The following is a 22,503-nucleotide window of genomic DNA, read 5'->3' as shown; positions in this document are numbered from 1 at the left end:
TTACCAGACTCTGCACAGGGACGGTTCGGTTCCCCAGCGTAAGGAAAAATAGTCCTCATACACATTTGATCCCTCATCTCGTCTGTGAGAGGAGAGCTGATTTATCTGCAGACTGAAAGACAGCGACTGCACAGAGCCGAGCTCTTTAAACACGGCTGAATTTCACTCCTCGTCTCATAACCAGACTCTGAACACTGCAGAGAGAGCTGCCCTGCAGCAGATACTACAACAACAACACTGCTGCATAACAGACGAAGGAGAAGTTCCAGAAGATACAGAGCTCAAATTAAACAAGTTTCATACTGGATATTAATGTTATTAGAGCTTCATACTGGATATTAATGTTATTAGAGCTTCATACTGGATATTAATGCTATTAGAGCTTCATACTGAATATTAATGTTATTAGAACTTCATTCTGGATATTAATGCTATTAGAACTTCATACTGGATATTAATATTATCAGAGCTTCATTCTGGATATTAATGCTATTAGAACTTCATACTGGATATTAATGTTATCAGAGCTTCATTCTGGATATTAATGTTATTAGAACTTCATTCTGGCTATTAGAGCTTCATTCTGGATATTAATGCTATTAGAGCTTCATACTTGATATTAAATGTTATTAGAGCTTCACTTCATTTATCTGCATTAAAATTGCTTTTTTATGATTTTATAAGCAGTGATTATAAACGTCTGCATGTTAATGCAGATGATGTAACGTGAAGTAGCTCACAGTGATGGGACAGGTTGCTGATGTCTCCAGAAGAAGTGACCAGCAGCACCACCGGGCTCTGGGAGGTGGCTGCTGTGGTGTTGAGGGGGCCGGACGGGTCGTCCGGGGTGGAGCTGGGTGAGAGAGGAGTGGGATGAGTCGTTTCGAGCATGCTGTCCGCCTGAGAGGTCACTGCGCCCCGCGCCTCGTGGGAGTCGGAGGGAAACAGCTCCGCTCCGGCCTCCATCACCATCTCCATGGTAACGTTACTGGGAATGCTGGGGGGTGGGGCTGTAACATTTTGGACTGGCCACAAAGCAGAAGAGATACAGTTAGAGGGAATGAGATGGGATTTTACTGAAATTAAAAACTTTTACTTTTTTTATTTAATTACATTTTTAAATAAACTTAGACCTTCAAAGTAATCAATACACATCTGAAAGGCCAGGAGATGTTTCTCATCTTCTGACCAGTATTCAGTTAGTTTTACATCAGTGTAAAACAAAGCTGACCACAACTGTGGTCATTTATCTTGGGGCTAGCAGTGTATTAGCATTAGCACACGGCATCAAACACCACCAAAACGCTTAGTTTGACTTGTTGAGACTTTCACATCCTACTGTTATACACTTTACATAGTATATATGTATATATATATACACACACACACACACACACACACACACACACACATACACATATATATATATATATATAATCTGCAGCACACACATCCTGGCCGAGTAACAGACTGCAATATGATGGCGGTCGTCCTACCGCTGCAGCCCACAGTGATCAATAAGAAAAGCAGGACTAAGTATCAGATGCTAAATCAATCGCTGACACGGCTTTATTCACTCAGAGTCTGAGACTGAACTCCTCCTTGACCCCAAACAGGACGGTGGAGGCTGTGAGGACGGCTGAAGGAAACATGGAGGGTTGATTTAGGTGGGCGAGAACCCAACTGGACATCATGTGATCGTGCAGTGATCTCCCTGGTCATTCATATGCAAACAGCATCGAGAACAGAGCTGTATTTTTTTTCCCAAATTGGCAAATGAAAAAAATGAAGCACAGAAAAACGAGCTGTGATTTAATAACTGACTAATGAACTGGCAGTCGAGCTGAGAATAATGGGAACAATTAAATACATTTATTTTTTTTTTCCATCTCTTGTAAAGTTGCCATTTTATAGATAGAATGGCAGAATAAATATATTTTGTATCTCAAAATTGGCAACTTTTCAGTAGAAGGAAAAAACTTTCTTAAAGAAAAAATAAACTTTTCATGGACGTCAATGTACAATTATGTTATTTCAAGTAATTTTGGAGCATTTCTATTGGTCCATTCGTCATAAAATTCTGATACAATATAAAGAACCAAATAGGCAGAGTCACATGACGTCAAAAAAAATAAAAAAAAATACTGAAATTTTTGTTAAAGTGGTAAAGTTGCTGTGAAATCTCCTCTAAACCAGGTCCTCTACAGTCTTTAGCCAGCAGCTAACAGCATGAGCAGACCTCGGTACACATCACTGACTGAAGCTGCATGTTTGTGATAAACAACAAAAGCAAGACTGCAATAATGACAAAGTGACTAAGACATCAAACGATGGCAGATCAAAGCACAGAAGAGCTTTCTATGTTGTTTATTCAATTGTTCCCATAATTCTCAGCTCGACTGCCAGTTCATTAGTCAGTTATTAAATCACAGCTCATTTTTCTGTGCTTCATTTTTTTCATTTGTTCTTCCAATCTCTGATCATTACGGCTTATTGTTGTCGATTTTGAGAGGGAAAAAATACAGCTCTGTTCTCGATGCTGTTTGCATATGAATGTCCAGGAAGATCACTGCACGATCACATGATGTCCAGTTGGGTTCTCGCCCACCTAAATCAATCCTCCATGTTTCCTTCAGCCGTCCTCACAGCCTCCACCGTCCTGTTTGGGGTCAAGGAGAAGTTCAGTCTCAGACTCTGAGTGAATAGAGTGAATAGAGTGTCAGCGATTGATTTAGCATCTGATACTTAGTCCTGCTTTTCTTATTGATCACTGTGGGCTGCAGCGGTAGGACGACCGCCATCATATTGCAGTCTGTTACTCGGCCAGGATGTGTGTGCTGCTGATTATCTAAGTGAACGGATCCTCGGCAAAAGACTCATCTGAAATGTACAGAAATGTACTGGTTTCTTACAGAGCAGCTTTCACATCTGGACCTTGAAACTGGAAACTGGATTCAAGGTCTAAATTTGAAGACCTGGGCTCTAGAGGATCAGAGCGGGGTCAGGGCCGTGTGCTGAGCTCAGATCACAGTGCAGAAAGGCCTCCAACTGACTCAACAGCTGCAGAGCTCCAGACCTGCTGCTGCTGGTAGAGCTTAGAGTAAAGGGGGACCGGCTCCATATTAATGCATGTGGGTTTAGAATGGGAGCTCATAAAAGCTCCTGTAGGTGGAATGCAGGTGGAATGCATGTGTAAGTGTCCCAGTACTTTTGTCCATATGATGTGTTTACAACTCAACTATCAACCCCTTCATTTCACTGGGGTGCACAAACATCAGACTGCAATGTATCTGAAGAGAAACATCAGAAAGTGTGAATTAGGGCAGCGGACAGTGTACATGTTAATGAGGGGACTTCAGAACTCCACTAACTTCAAGCCCCAGCAAGCCTACAAAAGCCGTTCCTCAACTCTAAGGGCTTCTAAGGGGTGGAATGAGAACACTCAGTAACGTTTACACTGATGCTTTCAGAAAGAGTACACAGCCACTCTGCAGGAGCCTCTGTGAACAAAAACTCTCTCAACTCAGTCTGGCGCAGCGTGAGAATCACACTACTGCTGCAGTGGGTTTACTGAAGGGCTGCCTTCGTAAGGCTGCATAAGACCCACATAAGCCTTTCAGAGCAACGGACACTGTGAGCAGTGTTAGTTGGTATAAGAGGCTTCTTTAGTCAATCCTGAATGTCCAAATAAGTTCATGTTGTGTTTGTAAAAGGTTTATGTAGGTGTTAAGTAGTCTTATGAAGGCTGCCCTTTCGATGAAGTGTTACCCACCACTTACACAGAATCCTAGGGTTTTTTGGAGTACCTCAGGGCTCTATTTTAGGACCTACGAAATTGATCTTAATTATGGCTGTAATGTAGTTATGAATGCAGAACTGAAGTGTATACTTACACACAGGGTCTAAGGAGTTAATAATGTATTTCCCATGATAAAAATATATTAATAATGTATTTCTCATGTTAAATGTTCAAAATACCTGGAAATGTAACAATTTGCACTTATGAAACCCAATAACAATCAATTATAATAATGAAAACAAGGTAATAAGGTATTCAATTATTGATAATTATGGTGTTACATTAATGGACAAGACCCTGTATTACATTACAGGGCAAGCTGTTCTTCTATTTGTATGTTTTATTACAACAATAAGGTAACTTTCTAAGGTAAAATTCTACTTATGATATCACATGGTCGATATTTCATCTGGGCTTTCAGTTTTAGCTGAGGACATCTGACAAAATTCAAATTATTAACGTGCTTTCTTTAAAATATTGTTGTGTTTATAGTAATATATATGCTTCTAACAGGTGTCATTTTAAGGGCGTCTGAATACGGGTTCTTGCCCAGCTAACATGTCCATGTGGGGCCTGTAGGAGCAGTCCAACTGGCAACCATGTGGCTGCCCACAAGGGTCAGTAATGAGACCAGGAGGGAATTACCGTGGCCCCCATCTGGGCCTAGATGTGAGATTAGGGTGGGCTGTAACTGTATTTGGGAAGCCCAACTGTGTCCCAGTAACAAAGTATGTACAAGCTCACTCAGAGCCACCTACCCCATGTTCCAACCATGTGAGCCCTACATGAGCATGTTGGGTACTAGGTCTGTATGACAGAGCTTTAGCATGGAGAACCGGTTCTAAGCATGTGAGGGTGTAGTGAGTTTAACACGTAGTATAATGTCACATCCCGAACAGACTCACATGGAAGTATAATATCATAGTATTATCATTCAGTTGCATCTGTACTGGCTGGCGGACGTATGATGGCAAGGACCTGGCGATACAGTACGTTTCACAATACAGGGGTTATGATTTGATGTACTGTGATATATAGTGATTTATTGATATATTATTTTTAATATATCTGATAACAGTACAACACTGCCATCTAGTGTTCGGGGTTTAAACACCCAGCAAAATCTAAAATACTGTGTTTGAGAATCGATACATTACAGCAAAACAGAATATTGTGATACTTCGATATATTGATATTTTCTTACATCCCTAATCCTGGTCATGAGTGGCTCAGCAGTCCCACCACAGCAGATGGTTTAAGCTGCACTACACAGAACTACGCTGTTCGTGAAAATGAACATCACTGCTTAAGCTAAAAGCTTTTCACTCAAAATCTAAGCCCAACAAATCTTCCCTGCATTACAGCCATAGAGCAGGACTGCAGTCAGGCCTGGCTCCATCTCAGGGGGATTCCAGATGAGGACTCATTGGATTTATGTGACTGTAATGCAGCACGGAGGCGAGGCTGGAGTTCTGTCTGCTACGGGAATAAATGGAATGTGGATAAATGGAGTCAGGCCATGAGACGGTGTCGACAGGCTCTAAGTGAGGGGTTCGGTTTGAGTTAGTTTGGGGACATGCAGGCTCACCTGGGACACACAGGCGGGTGTCTGGACTCAGCTCCTCTCCGTCGGGACAAGCGCAGGTGTATTTCGGCGAGTGCTCGCTGATCTGAGGCGCCCGCAGGCACAGAAACGCGCAGCCACCGTTGGTAACGCCAGCCAGGTTACAGCTGTCTGGAGCTGCAAGAACAACACACCATCGGAACATGCTTAGACCACTGGTCCCATCCAAGGGCAGAGGGGAGTCCAGGAGCAGAACTGGACACCTCCGACCTCATTAGATCATAATGCCACGCCCAGATGGCCACTTTTAGGCGGTTTGACAGTGACCGTGCCCCTGAAATCCTGCATCATCCTGCATCACACCAACTTTGCTGAGTTTGCCTCCGCTCGGAACGTCCCGACCTTCCACTGACCGCCCTACTTTCCCATGTAGAAGCTGGGAAGCCCAGGGGCTGACAGGTTTCAGCAGCAGCTGATGGGGTCACGGCCCCTAGTGCAGCAGGAACTCATCCCAAGTGGCTGTAAACCCTTCATTATCACCTGAACGCCTTCATTATCACCTCAAGAACCTTACGCAACCTCTGCCAAAACACAGCGCTGGCCCTGGGCCAGATTAAAGTAGAGCTCTAATCTCGTTCCTCAGAGGGAAAAACATCGGCTGGTCTTCAACATGAGCAGCGACGGTCCAGTTCTCTGTAAACAGCACATTAAACATTGTATGCTATATGTGTTATATCAAGACTATACAGTTCATGGCTGTAAAGAAGAAATACAGTGGCATGCAAAAGTATGGACACCCCTGATTAAAATGTCAGAACAGTGCATTACCACCATTCGAGCCTGCTAAACCTTCCTGGAGGTCTTTTGCAGTCTAACAGGGGAAGTAGACATCAACTTGACCTCCACCTATGTAACTCTGGCATGCCACCGTCTTCAGCACATTACAGATCACACCACAATCCCGACCTTGCAATCAGCTGACTACCATCTGCATAATCGTGTGGGTTTAAGTCCAGCATTTGTGAATGAGCGACAAACCTTGGGGCTGGTTGAGCTCGTGGAACACCACTATATCGTGTGGGTCGTTTAGATGTTCAGCCAGGCTGGTCACGTCCAGACCGGTGAGCCTGTTGCCGCTGTAGACGGCCTCCTTCTCTCGGTCCGTCCAGTACACCCGGTCCTGAGAATGGGAGAGATGGAGACAGCTGAGAAACTACAGGAAGCTGAGGTGAAGCAAGAAAAGCACCAGAGCAGGTTGATGGAAGACAAGCAGAGCTTCACAGCCGGCCCTGGAGAAGGCCGTGAGGAAGATGATTGAACGCGGTAGATCAGGTCTGCCGGTCGGTCAATCCTGCGCTCGATGCTACAACAGATTCTTGACGGGCTCTTTCATTTCGAGCTCACAGTTACTAGATTCCTCCTTCATACTGAGGAGCTGCTGTCAGAGTGGGAGGTCTGCGAGCTTTTCTCGAGGCTGAGAAGGTGTGTGGGGGGTGGGGGGTTGATCACAGCCTCCTGGTGGAAAAGGGTGAGCTGTCCCTCATCCTGCCCTTCATCTCCGGAGTGACAGGAGGTCTCTCAGTCACTCTGCAGTGAAACCTTCTGACTGAACCAACAATAACCGCAGTACTGGCTTTATTCCCTCCCCTTTTTTTTCAGCACGACGACTGGGACTGGCACCTCCGTTGCCATGGCGACCAAAACCAAAAAACCTCCCGGGTCAGAGCTGCTAAGCTATAAATGAGATGTGGCACTTTATTCGAAGGCTACCTACTTACCTGCCCTGAACAAGTTCACAGCTGCTTCGTTAGAGGTTACAGTACGCTATGAAGACAAAAGTATTGGGACACCTGCTCATTTATTCTTCTGAAAACTGTCTCTACTGTCCAGAGCACAACCCTACCACCTCATCATCCCCGACTCCACAACTCATCCCAAAAGTACTGGATGGAGCTCCACCATCATCATTCCAGAGAACAGCGTTCTTCCACTGCTCCACAGTTCAGTGGAGCTCTGGAACTTCCAGGGTTGCTTTATACCCCTCTAGCCCTCACACCTGGCATTAGGGTGATGGTGCCAACAGATGCATGTTTATCTGCTCCAGGGAGTCCTATTCTATTGGCAGAACTTCTTCTCTACAGGGGCTAGACAAGCTGTGTGTGTGAATTTGCACATCTGTGTCAGCAATAGGTGCAAGTTAAAGTAGCTGAATGCATTCATAAGAAGAGGTGTCCACAAACATTTGGACATACAGTGTATATCCTCACTAAACTCCCTGCGGCTGACTGTGCCGCAGCGTTGCTCCCTCTGAGCTCACACTGCTATAAAAACCTGCCACATTAATAAATGTTACCACCAGAACATACAGCAGCAAGGTGAGAGGGTTAGCACTCTCATTAAATCCCCCATGACACACACACACACACACACACACACAGTTCAGACAGACAGCCACCCACACACACACACACAGAGCCAGACACATACACATCTTCAAATGGCAGTGCCTGTGTGTGAGCGATATGAGCAGGCCGTAATCAGGGAGTGTGGTGTGTGAAAGTGTGTGGTGGTGGTGGTGGGCTGCGGAGGGCCTGGAGCCGGCGCTCTGGACTCACACACTCAGCAAGGCAGGCGACAGAACCCACACAGAGTGAACAGACTGCTCAGAGGCTAGCGAATGAATCCAGGACAGAACGGCACTGCCGGCACACTGAGAGTGGGAGGAAATGCTAATGTTTGGAGAACACACGCATTCAGAGCTGGAGCTGCGTAGAACAGTCCACTAGTTGTCTTACACATCCACAAGGGGGCGCCGTGGGAGTCAGCCGACTAGTCGAGCGCAGGAAGTGAGAAGCAGCTAATTTTTAGTACTTTGCTAATGCAGGCTGACGTTTCAGCAGATGGTGTGGTCTGAGGTGGGAGGCATGCACTGCAGAGATGTTCTCGCTGTATTTCAGTGGGTTTCAGCCTCAGGCGCTGATGTAAACTGTCCATCATTATATAGAATATGTTGTAAAAAAAACACATAACCTATATAATGTGTTATATAAGTACAGGCATGTGGGGGAAAACAGGACACCCCATAAAATATGAAAGTCGAAAAAAATGAGGCGTAAAATGTAATAAACAGATCAGACATTTTCCATAACCGTCAAGAAAGCCCCCCCCCCGTCTGCTGTGTGCTGTCTGAGGGGTTTCCAGCAAGCAAATCACCTACAGCATCTCAGTAGGATCAAGGTCCGGGCTTTGACCTGGCGATTCCATAACTCCCAGTTTCTTTCTTTTGTGCCATTCCTTGGTGAATTTAGTGGAAAGTTTTGGGTCATTGTCATGTTGCATGATCCACCTCAGCTTAACCTGAGGGTAGATGCTCTATGTAGACATCAGCTGTGGCATGAGCTACCTGTAGGTCCTGTGATGACATTTTAGGGTCGTTGGTGGCTTCTTGACTCATCTTAAGGTTCTGCTCTTGGGCTGAACTTGCTAGAACGGCATGACCTGGCCACGTCGGTCAGCTGTTCCACTTGTAAATGATGTAGCGGACAGTGGAACAGCGGCTGATTTCTAACTGTTCTGAGATCTTTTTATACCCCTTCCCAGATTCCTCTGCTTCTTCAACCTTCTTTCTGAAGGCCTCAGAGAGCTCTTTAGATCTGGTCATGATGGTGATCTTCAGCCCTCACTATAACGACCAATCCAGAGCAGACCATAGAGGTTTAAATAAGACAGGAAAATAAAAACATGAATTAACAAGAGGCTCGTTAACGGCTACCAAAAGTATCTAGACGAGGTGGTCAGGGGACATTTAACTGAATATTAGATGTTCTGACAATGTTCTGTCAAATTGTTGCACACATCTGCAGGGCATACCTCCCACCTCAGACCACACCTTCTGCCAATGTCCCCAATGTACGGGACACTTGCGAGTACCTACAACTTACCCTCACACGCTTAGAAAAATGTTACTCTTTAGAATCAAAAATGGTTCTGCTTTAAGAGTGTAGTAAAAAGTCATGGCGCTGCAACACCTCATACAGACACACGCACACATGAAGAGATACACGTCCTTACCTCAAACACGGCGAGGGCGTAGGGATGACCGAGTCTTTCGCTGGACGACAGGATCACTCTGCGCTGAGCTCCGTTAAAGTCCACGCTGGAGATCAGATGTAGCTTGGAGTCGACCCAGTACAAGCGCTTGCCCACCACGTCTGCAAACACACACGCAGTAAAACTATACTGAAGCCCGGAGCAGACACAACCACACCAGAGACTCCCATCCCGCCACCAAAGTGACACCGGAGGTGAGACTGCCTCTCTTACCGAGTGTGATGCCATTGGGCCACTCGACGCCCTCGGACACCAAGACCTGCCGGTCCACTCCGTTCATGCCGGCCTTCTCAATCTTGGGCCTCATCCCCCAGTCAGACCAGAACATAAACCTGCGAGGGGGGCAGGACAGGATTCACCAAATACACAAACGACCACATCTTTAACTCATCCGCTTCTTTATGTGATGATACACGCTAGGTGTTTTATAATAAAGTGGCCAGTGAGTGGAAGCCCCAGTAGGTGTCTCTAATAAAAAGGACAGTGAGTGGAAGCACAAGGTATGCGTTTCTAATAAAGTGGCCAGTGAGTGGAATGCAAAAGTAGATGTTTTTAATAAAATGGCCAGAGAGTGGAAGCCCCAGTAGGCATTTCTAATAAAGTGGCCAGTCAGTGGAAGCCCCAGGAAGTGTTTCTAATAAAGTAGCCAGTGAGTGGAAGCACAAGGTATGTGTTTCTAATAAAGTGGCCAGTGAGTGGAAGCACAAGGCACTAATTCTACATGTTTCTGTAGAGGAGCCTTCTCTACCTCAGCTGTGTAAGCGCTCTGGCTTTGGGTATGTATCATTAATGGGTGCATCTGTTGGAACAGCACTCACTGTCAAGGCCGACTCTATTCACCGTGCCAGTACAAACCTGAAAAGCTCTTCATCGACTGAGTAATAGGGTGAATAATGAGTTTGGGAGAAGGAAAGCTCACCCCTGCTCTGGATCCACAGCGATAGCCCTCGGTTCACTCAGCTCAGTGTCGATAAGGATTCGCCTCCTGCTGCCGTCGGCCGAGGCTACGGAGATGCTCCTGTCACCTGAGTCTGTCCAGTACAGGTTGTGCTGGACCCAGTCCAGAGCCAGGCCCTCAGGGGAGTGGATCCCGGAGTCGATCAGGGTCACATGGCGGGACGGATCACTGGCCTCGTGGATGTAAGCACTGAGAAAAGACACAAACTTAGATGAAGACCATCCTCATTGGTTTACAGTATCTTAGTCTTTAGCCCCGCCCTCTCACTGTTACTTCCACATGTCTCTTGTTTGTTCTCAACGTATTTAAGTTTATTGATGTGTTTATAGACTAATGTCTTTTATTCTAGTGTATAGAAGTGTTGAGGTGTTTATGGACTAATATCTCCTATTCTAGTGTATAGGAGTGTTTATGGAGGTGTGTATGGACTAATGTCTCCTATTCTAATGTATAGGAGTGTTTATTGAGGTGTTTATGGACATATAAATACACAGGTAATAGAAACTGAACTGGTTAAATTAAATGAATATAAGCTTTTAAACTATAGAATTTGACTGACTGTTACTATTGATTCATACCAGAAACCTCACAAGTACCTTCAGGCCATCTTTAAGCAACATTCAGCTCTAATCAGTTATAATTATTCCTGTGCTAATTATCTGCTACCTATCGGATCCTTAAGCAAACTGCAAAGCTCAGATGTGGTTCGGAATTGTACTACAGTCCTGCACAAAGGCTGGAGAGCGCTCTTCATATTTCAGGACGTGTTTCCTAGCCTCATCTCAGAAGACTGACAAGTTTGAAGGGTTTCCCTGGAGGTTTCCCGGACGATGCCTGAAGTCTGTGCATAATTCCAGCCGCTAAAGGTCGGAGTCACTCCACAGTTCCGTAGCAAATTGGTTCCGACTCACAAAGGAGTGGCCTGCAGGCCTAATGACTTCGCCTTTTATCAGCGCGAAGGCTTAGAGACGGGTCAGGGGTGGAACACTGCCTTTTAATAAGACACCCACAGAGGTGCCTATTATTAGGCCAGAGAACGTCTCCAATTAGCCGGCGCTCATGGGATGGCCGCCAGGTAAAAGTGAGAGCGAGGGAGTGGCGAGTGCGGGAAGACGGGCTGAGCAGTAATGAGAATGAGAAAGCTTTGAGCGGTTTGGGTTTTAAAATGAAAACGTTCTGTAACTGGGTTGGATCCAGGGTCAATAACTCCGCGCTCATTTAGCGATTTATGCTAACAAAAGCTTCAGCATTTCCCAAGGCGGCAAGGCCGGAACATTTGAGCTTTTTCTCAACCCCATCAGTGGCCCATCCACCTACAGGGAGAAAGTCCACACGGATTAGAGAAACGCTGCCCGAAGTTGGTCCATGAAGAGGTTTGATTTCCACCACAAAGCTACTCAAGTACATCTGAAAGCGTGTATATATGTTTATTGAGGTGTCTATGGACTAATATCTCCTATTCTAGTGTATAGGAGTGTTTATTGAGGTGTGTACGGGCTAATATCTCCTATTCTAGTGTATATGAGTGTTTATTGAGGTGTGTACGGGCTAGTATCTCCTATTCTAGTGTATATGAGTGTTTATTGAGGTGTCTATGGACTAATGTCTCCTATTCTAGTGTATAGGAGTGTTTATTGAGGTGTGTACGGGCTAATATCTCCTATTCTAGTGTATATGAGTGTTTATTGAGGTGTGTACGGGCTAATATCTCCTATTCTAGTGTATATGAGTGTTTATTGAGGTGTCTATGGACTAGTATCTCCTATTCTAGTGTATATGAGTGTTTATGGAGGTGTGTATGGACTAATATCTCCTATTCTAGTGTATAGGAGTGTTTATTGAAGTGTTTATGGACTAATGTCTCCTATTCTAGTGTATAGGAGTGTTTATTGAGGTGTTTATGGACTAATATCTCCTATTCTAGTGTATAGGAGTGTTTATTGAGGTGTTTATGGACTAATGTCTCCTATTCTAATGTATAGGAGTGTTCATTGAGGTGGTCATGGACTAATGTCTCCTATTCTAATGTATAGGAGTGTTTATTGAGGTGTTTATGGACTAATATCTCCTATTCTAGTGCATAGGAGTGTTTATTGAGGGTGTGCATCTCTATTCTAGTGTATAGGAGTGTTTATTGAGGTGTTTATGGACTAATATCTCCTATTCTAGTGTATATGAGTGTTTATAGAGGGTGTTTATGGACTAATATCTCCTATTTTAGTGACTTGAACACTGATTCCAGTAACCGGACACTATATTTGTTTTGCTGAGGTTGGGCTGAATCTAGGGACTTCACAACCTCCCATGACCTTGGGATAATGAATTCAATGATCTTATCAGATAAGCACTGGGCTTATTCTACAAAGCAGCCCTTTTGGCTTTTGCATTGATCGGCAATCTGTTGGCTTGGCTGGTGTTTGATAGGTACCTTTTAGTTACAGAATGCAAATTTTTGGCTCAGATTCAAGTATCAGTACTTTTCTCTGTTGCATATTTGACCATAAAATACCCACCAAGTCAAACACAGGGACAGCATCATGGGCTTTACGCATTTACCAGGCAATTATCCTTCAAGGACACACTTCCGTTTATAGCTAGATGTCTTATGAAAGCCCAAGAATTAGAATGGCTGGGCAGCACCTTTCAAGTATTACCATAATGAGCCCATACAGCTGGCTTTAGGGATTAAACACAGCCTGGAATCTCATCCTCAAGGCTGCCATAGTTTAAGCTCTTTATCAACTAATTCCAGGCAAACTTTCAGTATAGAGAAGAAAGGTCAACAAGCGGGGTCACCTGTAGATCTTGCGGTGGAAGCGGTCACACCAGAACATGCGGTTAGCAGCCACGTCCACGTCAATGGCCACAGCGTTCTTTTGGGTGGGAACCACCTGGGTGTAGTCCCTCTTCACCAGGTCGATGCGTCTGATCTCATGCCTGTTGGTGAACATCAGGTAGGGGCTCTTCCCTGCATGGGGCAAGAAAGCTAAATGGAGGAGTCTGTTTCCGACATTCGTTTAATTTGTACCTCACAGAATGAAGTGCATCATTTTCCTGAATGGATCATTAGCCCTTGCAAGCATTGAATTATGATGATGATATAATTGATTATACGGCCATTTACTAAATTAACAATATTTGCATTAAATTTCCCTTCTGTATCAAATCAGTCTGCACTTTCATTTTGATCTTCGAGCCTCGAAATTACATTAAATATCGGGTGGGTTAACGTAGCAGACTGGGAGAAAAAGGGGGAAAATTCATGGTGGAGGGATACAAGTATGGCGCTTTAAAAAAATAGTCCCCAAAGACACCATATTTTTAGGTTGAGACATGATGTGTTGTTGGTGGGAGCGTCCGGAGAGTGCTGAAGATGAAGGGCCTGCCCTGTCTGAGCATCTACTCTAAACCTGAAGCTACAGATTACAATTTAGTGTCCACAGGGACACACAGGCTGTACAGGACGTACAGAATGTACAGCTGGACCCTCTGGAGAATTCCTCAGTGTCAGCTTGGCACAAAGCGGTGTCCTTTCTCTGCGACTCTGCCGTAGCAGGTCCGAAACAACTGCATTGAGGGGGAATACGGGACATGAAGTGTGTCCTACCCTCTGCCTTGCAGGTCTTGCTCACTGGGTCCATCTCGTAGCCCTGGTGACACTCGCACTTGAAGTCTCCTTTGAGGTTGACGCAGATTTGACTGCAGGCATCTGGATTCTCGCACTCGTCGATGTCTGCGGAGGGACGAGAACCACAAACCCGCTCAGTCCATCAGGCCTAACTCAGCAGCAGGGAACCTGCCATTAATGAGCTACTGGCAGTCAGGAGAAGCTCAGTACTGAATCTCGTCTGGGCAAGAGACAGTTTACACACAGCCAAGCCAGGACTGATTAAAGCTACATAAGCCTTTTATTACCGACCTAAACCTACATAAACATTCATAAACGCTTACTCTAAGAAGCGTCTGCTGAATTAGTCACTCTGAGTCGTTTCACCTCAGCTAGACTGACGTTTACTGGAATAAGCTTTTATATAAACATCTATGAAGGTTTAGCTCACACTACCGTTACAGTATATAGCCATAACTAATAATCCATAAGTAGATCAATAAGCATCCATAATTCATATCACAGTATATTCATATCTGAAATATAACCCCATTTAAAGACCCTGATTAACATCAATACAAACAGACTGTGTCAAAATAAAAGCCACTAATCCAAACGAACCGTTTAAAAATAAAAGCCACTAATAAAATAAAAGCCACTAATCCAAACCGACCGTGTCAAAATAAAAGCCACTAATACAAACTAAGTAACACTAAATACTTTCAAGCTGAAAGCTAAAATAAAAAGTCTCTGATCCAAAAACTGATCTAATCTGTGACTCAAAGACCGATCAAGGACCGAAAATTAAGTCTCTGATCCGATCTGAACTGTGAATCCATTACACCACTAGTGTCCAGTCAGTGTGCTCAATAAAGCTATGAACAGTCCAGGACTGTTTGCGTGTTATTACTTTAGTTAGGCTGTACCTATAATTGTGACTTCGATAGCAATCCAGGACTCTCCAAAGGGCTCACTTCATTTGCTTCAGTTTTTCTGGCAACTGCAGGTTTAAACAGGATGAGTTAAAATGAACGTCACCTCCACAAGTCCTTTTATCCAGGAGTTTGTAGCCAGAGGGACACTGGCACTCGTAGCCGATGGGTCGGTCCACACAGATATGGGAACAGCCGCCGTTGTTCAGCATGCATTCGTTCAAACCTGTAGAAGACAAAAAGGGGACAGGGGGGGTTTCTTCAAGCCCACTGGTCAGCCAATAAAACACATGCAGATGAGACAGACATGGAACAACATGGACACACAGGACCCTGCCAACCGACAGAGAAACCTCAGCACAGCTGTGAAGCATGGTGGAGGGAGCATCGTGGTTCGGGATGCCTCGGGTCATCGAGGGAACCATGAATTCAATGGTGCATCAAACCAGCCAACAATGTCCATATTAGGCTCTTGAGTAAAGGCAGGGGTTTTTAATAAAGTGTAGCTCCAAGCCTAAACAAACATGATGCATTTAATGAAGGGCTTCAGAAGCATCTGTGCATCAAGCAGGTGGGGAGATTAGGCATGGAGCTAAACCCTGCAGGAGGTCAGATATGCAGGTGGCATTGGTGTGTATGCTAATTTTCGAGCTGTCAATTTCCATTACACAAGTACTTATTTTCTGATAATTTGCATTTCCTGAGGTCTGGGTCAGCTCTTGGCTAATCAACCGCCTCTCCAGCGATGGGGGGGCTGGCTGCACTGGTTGATATGCGAGTGCACCGAGGCTACTTTAGAAGTTCAAACCGCTCTGTATTCCCAGTCTCTGGGCTTTGTGCTTTTGTTGCCTCCTGAAGGAGCTCGGCTCCACGGGTTTTCCGGCTCGAAATCCCGGCACAAGAGGTAAACACCCCGTGGATATGATTTTAATGAGGCGAAATGGAGTGGTGATGAGACGCTAGGAGAGGAGCTCTGGCTTTCCTCTTCTTGCCGTTCTTTCTCTGCCGCCTCTGCTGCGGTGCGATCCTTCATCCTGTCTCGCTTCTCGCTCTCTCCCTCAGGCAGGGGCCGGTGGGCCAGGTGTTCCGTCGACAGCGCCGTGTTTATTAGGAGGTGCTGGCACCCGGACAGCAAGCAAGGAAATGAGCAATCAGGGCCGAGGCCTGCCGGCTCTGAGCCAACTGTACGCTGGGCCAGCGGTAGGGGCTTCTGACTTGAGCCAGGAAAGAGCCGGTGCTGAAGGACAAACTGCTAGAAGGAGGCTGCTGGGAGAATTGATACATCCATGCTTCACCACGGAAAGAGATCTCTCGTAGCAACTGTTGCTAGATTGGATTTGTCCAAATCTCCTAACGTTACTTTCACTGATGTGACAGGTCACTCTGTTAGGGCAAACCACTGGTTAGGATGGGCAGGTTTTACATACTGCAGAGCTAAGAAGTACTATGTGACCCAAAAAGTCTTGTGGACGGAGGAGACCAGGATGAACGTGCATCAGAGAGCTGGGAAGAGCTATCTAGTGGTTAGCGCCTCGCAGCGTAGCCTCTGTATTTCCATTCATGAAGTCTTCAGTGGACAGCGACCATAGTCAAACCCACACCTGCCTCCTGAAGAGTGATTTGGGATTGACCCCCATGTGGGGCCTGTATGGGTAGCCCAGCTGGGAACCAGAGGGTTTTGTCATTAGGTCCCACATAAGCAGTGATTTGACTAGGTGGGGTTTAACATTGGTTGTACACTGCATTCGAGGCCTAGAAGGGACCCATGTGAGATTAGGGTGGGCTGTAATGATGGGGCCCATTTGGTAAAACCACATGTACACACTCACTCAGAAACCCATGCCCACCTAGATCCCACCTAAGAGAACCAACTCTTCTGGAAACTCTTTGTTAGTTGACTGGTTGTTGTTGGGAGACTCACCCTAGATAGTTTGATCTACCTTAGCTAGCCCTTAAAAAACAGCCACCTGACATATTTAGTTACTGGAGTCCTGAACTACCTGCTAAAGGACCTGCTAGCTAGCTACGGAGACCTGATGAGAGCTGGCTGTATTCCAGTCTACATACAGTGGCCAGTAAGTGTACACTGAAGACTGGAGCGGTGATGGTCGGTGTCTGGCTGACTGGGGTCTGAACTGAAGTCAAAAGCCTAAAGAGCAGTTTTTGATCCTTGTCCACTCCGACTACCCCCTGCTGCCTGTGTTTTTTCTTCAGGGAACGAGAATTACGTAATACTGGCTCACAAAGCAGCAGAGCGGTCACACCTTCATCACGTCCGCTCTGCTCTTTGAAGCTAATGAACACCTCGAGACTCGGCGAGGCTCTTCTCCTGTTCGTCGGGAAGGAAGCAGTCATCGTTTCTGCCTGACCCAGATATTGCCGAGACGTTGGAGTTGGAGAATGAAAGGAGAAAAGGATTTCTCGCTCCCTTCTCTTCTGGAACAGTGAGCTAAGCTGGGATGCGATCTGCGCCGTGATCCAGAGCTCTCTTATGTAACCACCATCCCAATTATCCCTCCCTAAGCTCCGCACACCCTCAGATCTCCTTACCACACTCCTTTTTGGGTTCATCTGATCGATCCTTGCAGTCTTTTACATCGTCACACACCTTTGCGCCGTCTATGCACTCCCCGTTTCTGCAGAGGAACTTCAAGGGACCCTCGCACTTAGTGGCTGTGGAACAGAAGAAGAAACACAGAGAACAAACCAAACAAATCAGTGAGAACAGCCAAAACACACACAGAGAACAGCCTCCACACACACACACACACAGACACACACACAGAGAACAGCCCCAACACACAAACAGAGAGAACAGCCCCAACACACAAACAGAGAGAACAGCCCCAACACACAAACAGAGAGAACAGCCCCAACACACAAACAGAGAGAACAGCCCCAACACACACACACACAGACACACAGACACACACACAGAGAACAGCCTCAACACACACACCGAGAACAGCCTCAACAAACCGGGAAAAGCCTAAACAGGACCCTGGACAGTGGCGACAGTAACTTCATCAAAAGCAGAATAAACACTTTTTAATAACCTTGATTTAGGAAGAAACAGTGAATGAGCAGGTGTCCCTATACTTTTGTCCATATATTGCATTTGTAGAAGCAGACTCTCAGTCAGACGGAGGTCAGGCAGCTCTTACAGAGCTCTGTGGGATCTCGAGAGTGTATCACGGAGGCAGCAGAAACATTCTGTTACACACAATTTCACCCCACTGCTTCCTGGATCAACACTGCATGAGGTCAGCCGGTCCAAGTCAGCAGGGATGGTCAAACACACACACACACACACACACACGCGCACCGTTAACACAGCCCGTCTCGTCGCTCCGGTCGAGGCAGTCAAAGGCTTTGTTGCACTGCTTGATGCCGTGGATGCAGGAGCCGTCTCCACACTGGAACTCATCAGGACGACATGTCAAGAGCGCTGCAGAGCAGAAACACACAAACGACTGTAATAACATTCATAGCCAGTATGAAGTCCTAATAACATTAATAGCCAGCATAAAGCTCTAATAACATTAATATCCAGTATGAAGTCCTAATAACATTAATATCCAGTATGAAGTCCTAATAACATTAATATCCAGCATAAAGCTCTAATAACATTAATATCCAGTATGAAGTCCTAACAACATTAATATCCAGTATGAAGTCCTAACAACATTAATATCCAGCATAAAGCTCTAATAACATTAATATCCAGTATGAAGTCCTAACAACATTAATATCCAGTATGAAGTCCTAACATTAATATCCAGCATAAAGCTCTAATAACATTAATATCCAGCATGAAGTCCTAATAACATTAATATCCAGCATAAAGCTCTAATAACATTAATATCCAGCATAAAGCTCTAATAACATTAATATCCAGCATAAAGCTCTAATAACATTAATATCCAGCATGAAGCTCTAATAGCGTTACTATCCAGTATGAAGCTCTAATAGCATTAATATCCAGTATGAAGCTCTAATAACATTAATATCCAGTATGAAGTCCTAATAACATTAATATCCAGCATAAAGCTCTAATAACATTAATATCCAGCATAAAGCTCTAATAACATTAATATCCAGTATGAAGTCCTAATAACATTAATATCCAGTATGAAGTCCTAATAACATTAATATCCAGCATAAAGCTCTAATAACATTAATATCCAGCATAAAGCTCTAATAACATTAATATCCAGTATGAAGTCCTAATAACATTAATATCCAGCATAAAGCTCTAATAACATTAATATCCAGTATGAAGTCCTAATAGCATTACTATCCAGTATGAAGTTCTAATAACATTAATATCCAGTATGAAGCTCTAATAACATTACTATCCAGTATGAAGCTCTAATATCATTACTATCCAGTATGAAGCTCTAATATCATTACTATCCAGTATGAAGCTCTAATATCATTAATATCCAGTATGAAGCTCTAATAGCATTAATATCCAGTATGAAGTTGTAATAACATTAATATCCAGTATGATTCTCTAATATCATTAATATCCAGTATGAAGCTCTAATATCATTACTATCCAGTATGAAGCTCTAATATCATTAATATCCAGTATGAAGCTCTAATAGCATTAATATCCAGTATGAAGCTCTAATAACATTAATATCCAGTATGATTCTCTAATATCATTAATATCCAGAATGAAGCTCTAATAGCATTAATATCCAGTATGAAGCTCTAATAACATTACTATCCAGTATGAAGCTCTAATATCATTAATATCCAGTATGAAGCTCTAATAGCATTAATATCTTACTAATAACTTAATGACATCCTGTAGCTCTGAAAGCTGAAATGCTGGAGGAAGCTTGTTTATTCCATTTCAGTCGACACCACAGAACATATTACTGAATAAAATAACTGTTATTAATATGACTTAGAAGTGATAATGTAGAAACACACACACACACACACACACACACACACACACACACAGCTCCACTGGAGCCCACCAAAATCAAGCAGTGCTAATCAGAGAGAGCGTAAATGAAGAGGAAATCAAAGAGGCCGTTTAAAGGTCTTTTTCCTCCCTAGTGAGCAAACCAGGCAAATACGCTTCATTAGCCGACACTCCACTGAATAAACAAGCAGTACCTGTTTACACACACACACACACACACACACACACACACACACACACACACACACACACACTACAGACAGAAAGAGCATCAGCACTGTTGAGACACTGCTAAGCACTTTCTCAGTCATCAGGAGGTTGTTGGTTCCGTTTCTGATGATGCCACCTGTAGCCTAACTGTCTGGTAGCATTGTGTGATAGGGGGAGGCCTAGTTAGGGGTGGGAACTAGAAATCAATTAATTGGACAAAATTAGAAAACTGGGAAATGTGATTTTAATAATCACTGAATCATTTTGTTAAGAACTGTAACCCCGTCACATCCCTGAATCATTTAATTAAGGATTTGCAATCAAACTGAATCAAATCATTGTCCAATTTAATATTCTATGATATTCTGACTTATTTTACTAAAGAATTATGACCCTGAATTGTTTTAACAATTATAACCTAATCAAATCATGGATTTGTGCCCATGATGTACTGAATCATTTCAAATAGGACTCAATCAACCTGAATAGAATTATAAGAAATCTGAGATTTAATGATGCACTGAATCATTTTATTAAGATATGTTTTTAATTTAGAATTTGCAATCAAATTGAATCAAATCCTGGTCAAACTTAACATATCCATGATGTAAAGATTTAATAATACACTGAATCATACTGAATCAAAATATGTTTAATTAAGGATGTGTGATCAAATTGAATCGAATCATGGTCAAATTTGATATTCCATGATAGTGACTAGTTTAAAAAAAAAAAAAAAAAAAAAAAAAAAGAATCAGAATCAAATTGACTCATGAATCGGACATTCCATGATGTTTTGAATCTTTACAATAAAGAATCATAATCAAATTGGATCGAACTGTGAGAAATCAGGGATTTTACTACAGACTACAGAATCATTTCCTGGACTCGCCGCAAGATTGAAGATTTACACTCGTGTTTCTGAGCTCGTTCACACTGCTGCCTCGGCAGGACGGCTCAGGACAGAAGAAGGTCAGATAACTCCCCCAGGCTGGTTCTGCCTTATCTGCAGGTGCTGCACCAGCGGCCAGGTTATATGTAATAAAAGCCCCTCAGCAGGAGCGAGACGGCGTCTGCACCGTCAGATTCTCATCCTGCATGAACAAGCTATCTCATGTCGATCTGATTACAAAGGCTGGTCAGGACCGGCCCGGCCAGTGCTATCAGCAACGTGGACAAAGAGGAGGGGTTCATTTCATCTGAAAATGGAGTTTCACTGCATGAGGGAACGCTGTGAGTGCATCTCAACGCTCACCGTCCACTTTATTAGAAAACCTCCACACCTTTCATCATTTGGTCAGGTTCTGACCAGAGGGCCGATGTTGACCAGATATTATTAGGCTGGTGGGCCTCTCGGCGCGGCTGCAGGTGGGATTGGTCAGTATCCCCTTTTTTTTCATATATTATTATTTATAGAATGGTTGAAAAGAGAGCACAGAATAATAACTGTCTGCTGAGCGGCAGACACAAGTGTGGACCATAGAAACGCCTGTCTGAGAGAGCCAAGTCGAGCCAAGTCGAGCGACTGGTGTTTGGACTCCTAGTCGGCCAGGTCGGTCAGCTAACAGGTCAGCTAGCAGGCTAAACACCACAGCACAGACTGTGTTCCAGCTAACTGAGGCGCAAAAATCGAGAACCTTCTCTGTCCCGGTATTCAGGTGCTGGAACAAGCCGGCCCAAATGTCCAAAATCGGGACTGCTTTCGGGGATCGCTGAATGCAGGGGTCAGGCTTTACGTAGCTTCGACTCTTGAGCTAGGCCTCAGTCCTGACCTTGGTCTGGCAATGTCCTAGCTCGAGGATTTCTTCGGACTCTAATCGATTAACAGGGTACAGGGTAAAGAGTGTCCTGAGAGAGCGCGACTGTCAAGCGACTGGTGTTTGGACTCGTAGCTAGGTTAGCCAGCAGGCTAAACACCACAGATAACTGAGGCTCAAACATCCGGAACCTTCTCTGTTCCGGTATTCCGGTGCTGGAACAAACCGGCCCAAATGTCCAAAATCGGGACTCAAATAAATAAATACATTTAGTCATTAGTTTCCCAAATCCCTCAAACAGCAGCGCATCAACAGACGAGCTACCGTCCAACCGCGCCTGCACCAGTCGAGTAGAAATACAAGTCAGGGGGTTTCTAATGACCTCCAATGAACAACTCGGCCTCGCTGACGGGTCCCTCTCGAACCTCCAAGTGTGTAGGAAGGCCTTCATTACAGCAGGGCTGGGACGAGCCGGGAGCCTGCAGTACTGCAGTACGGGAAGTTCAAACGCGAAAACGCTGATGATGAATCTCCATATAAATGAGTTGAGAAATGAAGTGCCGGTGTCACCTCCTGCTGAACTCCCGCTGAGCTGTTTCTGTGTTCAAGGGCTCTTAGTGGCCC

General features: G+C 44.5%; 1 protein-coding gene across 3 annotated transcripts in view; it reads right to left on the bottom strand.

Moving 5' to 3' along the window:
- LOC140562622 (low-density lipoprotein receptor-related protein 8-like) overlaps window positions 1-22,503 on the bottom strand; it is a 79,952-nt gene that overhangs the window by 6,000 nt on the left and 51,449 nt on the right. For all 3 annotated transcript variants that reach the window (XM_072688410.1, XM_072688408.1, XM_072688409.1), the window contains exons 6-16: window positions 18,296-18,418; window positions 17,521-17,643; window positions 15,077-15,196; window positions 14,039-14,164; window positions 13,228-13,399; window positions 10,393-10,620; window positions 9,687-9,805; window positions 9,435-9,574; window positions 6,402-6,543; window positions 5,388-5,540; window positions 741-1,025 (exon numbers count right to left, since the gene is read on the bottom strand). In XM_072688410.1, coding sequence (XP_072544511.1) covers window positions 741-1,025; window positions 5,388-5,540; window positions 6,402-6,543; window positions 9,435-9,574; window positions 9,687-9,805; window positions 10,393-10,620; window positions 13,228-13,399; window positions 14,039-14,164; window positions 15,077-15,196; window positions 17,521-17,643; window positions 18,296-18,418 — 1,731 coding nt within the window. The remainder of the gene's footprint in view (window positions 1-740; window positions 1,026-5,387; window positions 5,541-6,401; window positions 6,544-9,434; window positions 9,575-9,686; window positions 9,806-10,392; window positions 10,621-13,227; window positions 13,400-14,038; window positions 14,165-15,076; window positions 15,197-17,520; window positions 17,644-18,295; window positions 18,419-22,503) is intronic.

The sequence above is a fragment of the Salminus brasiliensis genome, chromosome 9 (genome assembly GCF_030463535.1).
Source record: "Salminus brasiliensis chromosome 9, fSalBra1.hap2, whole genome shotgun sequence".
Classification (NCBI taxonomy): Eukaryota; Metazoa; Chordata; class Actinopteri; order Characiformes; family Bryconidae; genus Salminus; species Salminus brasiliensis.
The sequence above is the reverse complement of the archived record's forward strand: the minus strand, read 5'-3'. Positions and strand labels throughout refer to the sequence as shown.